Below are 11,640 nucleotides of genomic sequence, written 5' to 3'. Positions count from 1 at the left end.
CGTCTAGTTACACAGATCCATAGTTCCCTCCCGTTTGGTTACACAGATCCACAGTTCCCTCAACATGTTTGTCGCCTAAAGAGGGCTCTTTATGGGTTGAAACAAGCTCCTTGAGCTTGGTTTCATTGTTTTAGCTCATTTTTGCTCAAACTTGGATTTCTTTCCAGTTAGGCTGATTCTTCATTATTTGTCTATCACTCCTCGGTTGGAATTGTTTATTTACTTCTTTATGTTGATGACATGGTCATAACTGGAAGTAATTCTTCTATGGTTCAAACCCTCATTACTCGGCTTTCCAAGGAATTCTCCATGAAGGATTTGGGTGATCTTCATTATTTCCTCGGCGTTGAAGTGCAAGCTAATGAGAAGGGTTTGTTTCTCAGTCAAACGAAGTATGCCCTTGATTTGTTGCAACGTGCTTCAATGATTGATGCAAAGCCTATTTCTACACCCTATGTTGTTGGTCAACATCTCTCAACTAAAGGAAAATTGTTCTCCGATCCTACTATGTTTCGTTCACTTGCAGGTGCTCTTCAATACCTGACCATCACCAGCTCGTATCTCTCCTTTAGTGTGAATTCTATTTTCCAATTCATGCATGCTCCCACTGAGGACCACTTTCATGCTCTCAAGCGCATTTTGCGCTATGTTAAGGGCACTCCTCATCATGGACTTCAATTCCATCAACAATCGACTTATGATATTCTTGCTTACTTTGATGTAGACTGGGCAAGTTGTCTTGATACACGTTGTTCCACTACTGGCTACGCTATTTTTTTGGGTACCAATTTGGTTTCTTGGTTCTCTAAGAAACAAAGCACTGTCTCTCGATCAAGTGCCAAAGCAGAATATCGCTCTTTAGCTGTTGCCATTGCTGATATTGCCTGGATTGTTCAACTACTTCGGGACCTCCATGTTACACTCTCAACAACACCTAAAATTCTTTGTGACAATCAAAGTGCAATTTTTATGGCAGTCAATCTGGTTACTCGCCCTCGCTCAAAACATATTGCGATCGACTACCACTTTGTTCGTGAACTTGTTGCTAATGGCAATTTGAAAGTTGATTTTATCCCTTCACATCTCCAGCTAGCTGATTCATTGACCAAAGGCGTCACCAAGCCTCAGTTCTTTTTCTTCCGAACAAGCTCAACGTTATCCCTTCTCCCACGCTCACCTTGTAAGGGGTTGATAAGGGAATAAAATCAACTTAAGTCATTAAGTAATAAGTATTAAGTTTTACCAAACATCCTCTATGTCCTTAAGACGAATTTGCCCCTTTTAAATATTTAGCAATCATCTTCGAGGATACTACAATTATTATAGTAGCACTTTAAATTATAAGAAACAACAAGTAAAAAATATTTTGTACTCTTTATAAAACTTGGGTGCTATGAAACTCCACTCTTGCAACTCTATGTAAATGTTGAATATTATTTGTGAATGACATTAATGTTGTATAATAAGTCAAAGTCATTTTAATATCATAACAAGTTGGCATGGTAACAACTAATCTATAAAATACTTTCCACTCATTAATTAACTACTCATATGGCTATATATTTTAAGAAAGTTTTTAAAAGATAAAATCTTCCTCATGTAAATGACATCAATGTTGTAGAATAAGTCAAAATCATTTAAATATCATGACAAATTGACATAGCAACAACTAATCTATATAAGTATACTCATTAATTAGCTCCTATGGCTATATATTTTAAGATTTTTTTTATAAAAAAAAAAAATTAAAATCTCTCATTGAAGAATTCTTATTTTAATTTTGATAAAAGTTTCATAGTTTGTATTTACATATTTGACTAAAAAATATTAAGTATACTTATTATGGTTATTATTGTTTGATTTGTATATTGTAATATGTATGTATTATTACTATCATTTTTGACACATTTATATTCATATAACATTGAAGTTCATGTATAATTGGAATTGAAATTTATACATAATTTGTCTAAACAAACAAAATTAAATAAGGTTTGAAATATAATGTGTACCAATAAATTATCAAAATATTTTTAGGTTATATATATATAGTGAAACAAAGAAAAAAAAAATAATCTTAAATTTTTTTAAAATTTACTTAAAATAGAATTTAAAATACTAAATTTATTACCATTTACACCACATTGCCAAATGGGAGTAGGTGATAACTTGATCCAATATCGGATAGTAAGTCTTTGTATTTTGACTTTCACAAACTGCTAAAAAGATAGAACCGGTGGTTAAGAATATATGGAATCACTTCTTCGTCAACCCAAAGAAATGCTATAAAAATGAAACATTGTAACACCCCACACAATGTACCATTATTTTGTATAATACGACTGTAGAACATCATGCTTGTGTGGGTCTTTACTTAAAATATAAGATTAAGGATGACAAATTTTGATATGATTAGAATTCAACAACTTTTTTGTGGGTTTAAGTTGGTATAATCATGAACCCTTGGATCAAATGCATATCGATTTGCATAACCCATTTCATTAATAAGTTCGTTTTTGGGTCAATTTAATTGCATAATCATGTTTGGATCAAACTCATGTCGACCTACATAACCGATTTAATAAATAAGTTTTTTTTATTTTTTTTTTAATTTTTTTATCAACATACATAACATGAATTTGATAAAAATTGACCTATTTAATAATCATATTAGTTAACTAGATTATCCCTCTTAACTTATTTAAGTCATTGAATATTTGATTTTGAATAAATAAGTCCATTGAATCGTAAACATGTCATCTTGGAAAATTTACCGTAGAGACTCATACAATATCTAACTTGATTTGACTATTAAATAAATTAAATGGATTGCATGATATGTTAATTGTTTAATAATTTGGTCATATTTTGATTTATGTTTTTAACCATATTATTATTCATGTCATATTTACGGGGGTTGACCCGTTTAATAGAATGTTTGACCTTTGATACAACACAAATATAATCCAACACGAGTAACCCACCCTAATGTAGATGACAAGTAAAAGAGATGGCAATGACTATTTTCTAACTTGTCATGCCTGGATGCTGTAGAAAAACCAGCCATGCCTATCATCATTTCTTGTATCACTAGGATCAGTTGAATTACAATGACATAATTTACTTTCAACCAAATACAAGATTCTCTAGGATGCATAGAGAATACAGTATCAACTTGTGCACTATATTTCAATTGTTTAAATAATTCAAATTTATTTAGATTTTGAATAAAATACAAGTAAAGTACATAAGATACATCTGCTTCTAAGCATATGAAATATCATAAGATACATCCATCTCACCACTAAAAGTAGCATCTGGTTCTATGAATGAAATATGACCAGGGACATTCGTCTCACCATTAAAAATAGCATCCATCTCAACATTTGCTTGTAAGCATGAAATATTATCGATCATATTCGTCTCCCCACTAAAAGTAGCATCCATCGGAACTTCAGCGAGCACTTTTGATCCTGCACCCACATTTGTAATATCAGCGGGCACATTTGATCCTGCATACACATTTGTTTGAAGACTAGATGTAGTATCCACTGGACATGAAATATCAACCGGCAAATCTGGTTCACCCCATGGAATATCAGCCAGAAAATCTCCTCCACTACCAAACACATGGCTTAAAATGTCATATGACGTATGGGCAATGTCGGCTACAGCATCAATCGGCACATCAAATAGATTTCCATTCGCAAGCAATGTTAGCCTTACACATAACATACCTCCCTTCGCAATTAATTTGGTCCCCTGCCAACATATTTTGCCCCAGTCGGTGGGTGGCGGGACAAAAGCAAATATATCCCCAAACTTAAACGAAAAGCCCACTTCTCCTTGGGAATCTGCAGCACCCTTTTTCACCGGGTAACTCACCCTAGCAGTACCTTCACCTTGAGGCAGTGTGCTGAAACGGTCGAAAAGTTCCTTCAAGGATACGCTCACCTCGCCGATGTTGGTATCCCGGGATGTCCGACTGCAGAAAAACTGGATGAGGAGCTTGACGTCTTGGCATTTCACTGCGTTCTTGCCTATTGTGTAGGAAGCACTGAAGTTCCACACTGGATTGGTCTGCCCCTCCTTGTCCACCGGAGTTGTTTTCTCAGTCCTGGGATTGCCTCCCAGTGAAACCTTTGCATAGACTCTTACTCTGTTTTTGAAAAATTGTCGAACATTCTCAAGATTTTGAGCTGAAACAAGAGTGATCTGGAACTCTCTGCACTCCATTTTTCTGTTTATAAAACCAAAAGTTGTGCTCTGGTTACAAAAGGAGTGAACTTCCAACCTTGATATAGGCAGTAAGGAAAGGTCCTGCGCAAGTGCGTGCAAGTGGGAAGCCAAGTGGGTGCTGCAAGTTGAGTTGAAACGTTGACTTTTCTACAGGAAGTCAAGTCTCCTCCTAAAATGCTTAGTAAATTCGTAGGAGACCAATTCCATGCACGTCTTCGACGTCACAAACCTTCTTTAAGGATTGCTTGGGTTGGTTAACAAATTCGTACCGCCAAGGGGCACCTCTTCAAAATTTAATAAATTCTTGTTTATTTTATTTTTAATTTTATGAAAAAAGTGATGTGTCAATTTAATTGTTTTAACGTAATAAAAATTTTAAAATTATTAAACAAAGTTATATTATTATTAGTCTCATGTATAAAAAGCATAATATTTAGAGTAAACCCTTTTCTCTTCAAGTAGTGTTCTATCTTTTGTTTCAAAATGTAAGCTTTATATCCTATTAAAACTGTCTCTAAAATTTCACTTCCAACATTTTCTTTAGTCTATTTTTTGTTTTCGGAAAATATTAGGGAAAGAAAAAAAATGTTAAATAAAAATGGTTTTCTTTATGTTTAGTTTCACCATAAAAAAAATATAAATGTGTGGACCCCGCATTTCGACTCAATGCGTTTCCCACTCGATGGCGAGCTCGATTTTTATTTGAAAATTTGATTTTTATTGATTATTTGAAAATGACTTGGAGTCGCCACTTATTTTTGTTTTATTTTTAAAAGGGTAAACAAAATAAGAAAGAAAAACCCTAAGTGTGACTCCTTGTTTTGGAAAAGGTGGTCTACGAAAAACCGGGTCGGGTTCGGGGGTCAGGTTACTTATCGGGAAGGTACGGTAAGGACCGTAGCACCCCTCCAAGTCCCTAAAGTCGGGTCTCTACTAATAAAATGAAGCAATCATGGCAATGGACAAGTAAAACAGTGAATACCGGGAGCTATCATGCACATATAAGAATCAACACATGCATATAGGAATATCAGAATGGGTGTAGATGTATACCTGGGCAATGATCTTCGATGCACTATCAAGAAGTGAGGTTAGCGTACAATAACAATCATGAGATATGTCACAGAGCATAATAAAATCGATCATTCATAGCAATTAAATCAATCAATCAATTAATCAATCAATTATAAAATCCCATATGTCGGACCCCCACCAAAGCCCGTTCATTTTGCATGAATCAATTCCATAAATTCCATCACTTGGAATTACGGAATTTAATTCTTACTTATTTTTTAAAACATTTTAAAAACAAAGAAAATGCAAAAGTGGCTTGCCGGAAGGAAAATGGCAACCAAATTTTATGGAAAATGGGATTTCGGTATCCAAAAATTCTAAGGATGGAAAATGGGAAAATTTGGATCATTTGAAAATCAGAATTTGAGAAGAATATTTACAAAAGAAGATTTGAGAAATCATTTTTAAAATCAGAGGATAAAGGGATAAAAGAAAGGGGGTACGTAGTTGAAGGGGGTCATGCACATAGTGTACCATGCAAACCCAAAAAAATGCATACACGTGGATTCAGGATTCGAGTGGAGTGGCCTTGCTGACACGCCTTTCTCTCTCATTAAAGCATATAGACTCGGTGTAAAAAAAAAGCTTGAGACGGATCTGGTGACTCAGAACATGAACCTCGACCAACAGAGCCTTCGACCACAACCACCTGGGTTGTAATACCCCCCCCTCTCTCAAAATAAATCTTTGCCCAGCTTCAAGAGGAGCAACAGATATCAACTCGAAAATTGCTGTAACATCATCTCCAGGCATAACCATCTTAACTTCTTCAAGCAATTAAACCTCCCCATGCACTTTCCTCTCCAGACATTGGTGTCTTGCGAAGCTACCGGCACAATGCCATTTTGAAGGATCACAACAATACTATGATACACTGGTCTGTAATCTAACCTCCTCATCGTGGTGGCTGTTCAAACTGGATCACTAAACATGACCGGCGCCTTCTTGCCATTCAACTAAACCGGTTCATACTTCCCACAGTAATTATCATATTCAAAACCTGGACTTTTGTATCCAGAAGCGTCACTTGGAGATTGACCCATGGGTCCTGAAACACCAGCATCGACCAGAGCATCTTGAGGACCTGTAGCTCCATAGGTTGCATTTGAAACGAAACCTGCAGCACCATATCCAGAAGGAGTTTGGTTGTTCCCATTAACATGACGTGGCGCTAAGTTCTGCTGCTCATCCGATATATAGCTACTGCCAGCAGAGAACCTTGAGGTTCCCGTGCTATTATGTAAAGATAAACCAGCCAAGGAGAGACCCAGCGCCCGAGGTACATCTTTTCCGTGACCTTTCTTTAGAATCATTTCCACGTAAACATCTTGACTATGTTTTGAGCTCCCATCAGGTGGGTGTAGCTGAGGTGATCTTGAATCTTTTGAAGGCTAGGTATAACACGTCATGTCTTGGAGGGGTATGAATCAAATTCTTCCAGAAAGCATCAGTCGGACCTCGTGAGACATCAAAGACTGCATATAACTCCACCCCAGGCGGCTTTGCTTTGCTTCTTGACATAGGGTCAAACCCAGTTTGCAAACTATCTGATCCTGCCCAGAATGTTTATGAATGCTGATAAATCCTTTCACCATGATTAAACTTGTGTTTCTTTCACAAACAGATGTTACTTTCCCAGGAGGATCGTCAACCTTGCATCGAGCGCGCATATATTCAGAACGGTTGTCTTTGACTATACACTCAGAATTATTTTCAAGTGAGTGTTTCTCAACAGTAGCCTGAAATTCATCTGGGTTATCAAATAGTTGGCATTTCTTCCAAAATTACCCTTTTATGCATAGCAGCCACAAGTGGAGAATTTTCCATGTATCTGGAATAAAGGCCATGATATCATTGCCGCAAAGATTGGCATTGAGCTCTTCATCAGTCAAATTCTCACCGAGAGTTGTCATTACATGCTGAAGCCCAAATTTTCTAGGATCATCCCCTGCCCGAAAATAATCTCCACATTTCACCGTCTTGTAGTTGCCACCTAAACGAGTAAGCATCACAATAAAAGGACAATGATTATGGATTACCATCTCCCAGAAATCCTCACCGGTGTGGGGTAGTGGACCTTGTGTAGCTATAAACTGATAAACGTTTCCAGTAGAGGAAGTCCCCGTGAAGCATTCATTGATAACTGATGGTCTATAATCCTTACATGAGTTGAGAGCAACCATGATAGGACATCTGTGCAGCGGTTTTTCTGCTTAAATTGACACTGTCAAGCACCACAGTGTAGTTTCTCATCATGATCCAATACAAATTCAGGTATCTCGAGTGCATATTGACCTTTCAAATGTAACAGACTTAGGCTCATCAAAATCCTCGTCAATGAAAACTTCTTCCCTTAGAGTAAAACCAGCAAATGAGATTTCAAAACAAGTCCTTCAGATGACACGCAGATATTAAAGGAATCCACGGGACCGGAGAGTGGGAAGCAGCTTTGGCATCTTGGGTGATGACAGTGACAGCCAACACTTTCCATCAGAAGACTGCTGAGACCGAACAGAAGCATGAACACTTGCATTATGACTGTATTATCTCATGATGGATTACATGTTCCAGAATCTTCCAAGTCTTCTCTGCATTAAGCTTAATGGAGCGCTTCATCATGGTATCCTTACCCATCAAAACCATAAAATCTCCATGCAGACCTTTTAGAATATTCTGCAGCATTTCTCAAGTCTTCAGGTCCCATGGCCATCATGATTTCCGAGGCCATTCTCATCAACACGCGATTAGCCATCATCTTCGTCATTCAAGGTCAAAGCGGAAATGAGGTTAGCATTGGAGAAACCCAGGCCTGCATTGCATTTGGTGAAGTTCTCACGCAGCAGTGAAGCGCCTAACATTTTACCAATTCCTGTACGAGCAGATTACCCCATGCCAACTTAACCATGTCATGCTGAAGAATTCTTTCCCTGATGCAACAAGAAGATCCAGTCTAGCTCTCACTGCCGGGGGTTAGAATGGAAATGAGAACAAAGTTGGGACCAAGAACAAGTCCGAGGGAATGCACCGCTACTGGCCTTCCAACTAAATCAATTTTTGTGGTCAGAGAAATGCTAGTGTGACTGTCATTACTTTGGAGAGATGCAGCCGCTGAGAAGAATGGAAAACGAATCCATGGAGAATGAGAGATGGAGGATCTAATAAAGGAAATGGGTTGGTATGCATTAAAAAAATGCATGAGAGATATGATCATGGGTAGGTGTGAATTTGATGAATGGGTATGGAGGGGTGAGAAAGGTGAAATAGAAGGTGTAGGTGATGGGCATGGTGAGCATGGAATAGGCATGCATGGTGAGAGGCGGAGTGTGTAAATAGGCTTGAGGAATGAGGGATCATTGAAAGATGGCCACGGGTGCGTATAAGATAGGGATGGATAGGAGAGGTGGTGAGAAGAAATGGGTTTGATGTGGGCATGAGGATGTATAGAGAGATGAGTGGTGCGGAAAATGGGTATGAGAGTAGGTGTGGAAATGTGGAGAGAGAAAGATGGGTATGAGTGGTTTAACTAGGGTCCTTGGCATATGGCTCGAGTATGACTTGGTTCTTCGTCAATGGATTGGGATCTCATGTAGTTTTACGAGCCAGGTTCTCTGCACTTCTCTTCTGAAGACATACCTACTGATGTCTTTGCTGCCGTGACAAGTCGTGATGATGGAATTGGAATTCCATGCTGTTCCATTGACCAGTCATCCATGTGTTCCATAAAAAAAATTCTAGAAACCTCTCCACATACAGGTTGGTTGACAACTGTAACCAATCATAACCACAATGGGTCACCGGTGTACACACTTCCAACTGTGTCATGAGGGCGCTGATGAAGGCTAAGTTTGACGTTCTGATGAATGTCACTTCGAAGACATGCACCTGAGACAAATTTTTCTCCTTCAACTTTACTTTAGTAAAAATGGTTGTTGTGGTAAAGTTCCATGACATGTCAGAGAAACTTCAAGACTTTGAGAGCTAAAACACCTTGATGGGACCTCGAGGGATCACAAATAATGCGCATACATCATCTTATGTTCTCCTGATACTTCATAAACGCCTCAAACCAGTTCCACTGTCTGAAAAGAAACCAACACAGTTGATTGGTACCATTCGAAACTAAACCTTTATCTGATTCAAACATGTCTCAGCTTTAGCCTCCATTAGAGCCTTTGTCCTGATGTTAATAGAATCGAGATCATGAACATAGGAACCAGTGCCTAAACCCACAAGTTGAGGCGCATGTATAAGAATTCTTTGGAGTGCGTCAAAGGGCACCTCATGGTTCAACCTCAAACTCTTGAAATTAAGACCTCTGGCCACCAGTCTTTCAAGGGCAGTCAAATTAACTTCTCCCTTGAGGCATGCGAATATTCAAGGAGATTAGTGATGTGCTACTGTCAGGGAAGCAGCTTAAACATTGGCCTGTGCGACCCTCAACTTCATTTTCTTGCAAGTCAAGCTCCAGAAGAAACTTGCCAATCGGCAGTAACGGCTGCAAGTCCACTGGTGGCACGCTTTTCATAAACTCATCTTGGAGAGATGTGTGCGCAATCTGGCGAGTCAACCCAGCAAGGTAATCCCCCCCCTTTTGTCTCTCTCTGACTTAGTCGAAACCGTTCACTGACTCAACTGGGGAACTCAAACCCGAAGAAGGTCCAAGCAAGTCGTACCCATATGAGCAGAAACCAATCCCTGTGGTAATCCTACCTTGGTTCTGTCGTCCAAGATCTCTGTTATCTGAAACCTTAAATATAAGAGCGCCCGGACTGGAGGAACCAAAACAAATCCCATGTGGGATCTCTAATGACCAGAGTAATGGGTTTTGCTGGCTTGCGAAGGTTTAATAATAGCCCCAGTTGGGTTTTCTGCAAATACAGAGGTAGGTTCCCCAGCGAAAGCAAAGCAAAAAAAAAAAACAGGAAAGGGGGAGGGATAGGACACAGAGCTTGTCAAAATGGAGTCTGAGAGAGTGAGTGTGTTTTCCAAGCTAGAGAAAGATAGACTAAGAGAGCGGGCAGCTTATCTTCACTTCCAAAAAATAAAGACAGATTCGGAAATGTGTCACAAGCAACCAACGGATGAACAGTGTCATGCAAGCCTTGCACAACACGATGCAGAGAGCACGGCAGCTGAGAGTATTTCCTTGGATGACGGAACCCACAGGTTTGAACCACCAGTATCAAAGATTACGGTGAAGGCTTGAGAGAGATATCATGAGAGTCCCCAAGATTACTGCTGAAATACATTACTGGAATTTCCTTGCTCCTTTGGGCAGAGATGAGAAAATAAATGCTCACCCAGGACAAGTATCAGAAACAGGGGAAGATAGCTAAAACAGAGCACAAATGGTAGAAGCTAAAAGGAGTTCATACAGGCCACGTTCCATATTTTTCTCAACGGGCCTTGATGATGGTGAGTAAAGTATATCGCATCCCATGGAAATGAAGGCAAAAAAAAACAAAACTCTCACATGATGCATATTAAAGATAAAACAGAACTGTGTTACCCTCAAATTATTCCAAAGAAAATAAACAAGATAAAAGCAATAAACTCATCAAAGCTGAACATAAGTCAAGCAATCCACATTGAGAAGAGAGAAAGAGACTATTTACCAATAGAAGAGAAAACAAAAGATTAATGGCAGCCATACCTTTTTCTTCTCCTCTCTTCCAGCTGAAAAACCCCTCTCTAAAAAATCCTAACCTCTTCTTCTGTAACCAGCCTTCAGGAACCTCCTCCCCCAGTAGCTCTCTGTTACCTTCTAATGGCAGCCCCTCTCTAAAAGCTCTCTCCGCCCAAAAATAACCAAACCAAAACCTCTTCCTCTCTGAAAGCTCTCCGTCGTCTCCCCCAAAACCCAGGATCCCTCCTACAGCTTTTCTTTTTCCTTTTTCTTCCCTTCCTCTCTCCCGGATTTGCCCCCCTCCAACCGTCTCTGCAGCAGCCACCTCCTCCACTACCTTGCAGCCGCTTCTTCTCTCTCTCTCCTCCGCTCCTGCTAACGGCATGTAGGAACCTTCTAGAAGACCCCTCCACGTGTCAGCCTCTGATTTGCTTCCCAAAAAGCAAGGCTGATTCCCTAGCAGCTAGTCAAAACGTGACACGTGGCTTCCCCTAGATGGTGACATTTGGCAAAAGGTAAGCTGCAGAAAATGAGCCCAAATGGGGGTCTACAAAATGTCATATTTGGTTCTTGGAAAGTATTAAAGAAAGAAAAAAAAATGTTAAAGAAAATGATTTTTTTCATAATTGATTTCACTAAAAAAAAAAAAAAAAACCCATGAAAGAAAGAAAGTATATGTCAAGGAAAACAATGTTTGTCAT

General features: G+C 38.9%; 2 protein-coding genes across 2 annotated transcripts; one reads left to right on the top strand and one right to left on the bottom strand.

Annotated features, from left to right (window-relative positions):
* The first annotated feature begins 240 nt into the window (after positions 1-240).
* LOC117921798 (uncharacterized mitochondrial protein AtMg00810-like) lies at positions 241-1,203 on the top strand. Its single transcript, XM_034839758.1, has one exon. The coding sequence runs from the start codon at positions 241-243 to the stop codon at positions 1,201-1,203; it is 963 nt and encodes a 320-aa protein (XP_034695649.1).
* A 1,984-nt stretch (positions 1,204-3,187) lies between these two features.
* On the bottom strand, positions 3,188-11,198 carry LOC117922522. The gene is made up of 2 exons (XM_034840654.1): positions 10,967-11,198; positions 3,188-4,240 (listed from the first exon to the last, which is right to left on the bottom strand). Exon 2 carries the CDS (start codon positions 4,234-4,236, stop codon positions 3,265-3,267), a length of 972 nt encoding a protein of 323 aa, XP_034696545.1. The 5' UTR covers positions 4,237-4,240; positions 10,967-11,198; the 3' UTR covers positions 3,188-3,264.
* Positions 11,199-11,640: the final 442 nt, after the last annotated feature.

This window comes from Vitis riparia, chromosome 9 (assembly GCF_004353265.1).
Source record: "Vitis riparia cultivar Riparia Gloire de Montpellier isolate 1030 chromosome 9, EGFV_Vit.rip_1.0, whole genome shotgun sequence".
Classification (NCBI taxonomy): Eukaryota; Viridiplantae; Streptophyta; class Magnoliopsida; order Vitales; family Vitaceae; genus Vitis; species Vitis riparia.
This window is presented reverse-complemented; position numbering and strand designations above follow the sequence as displayed.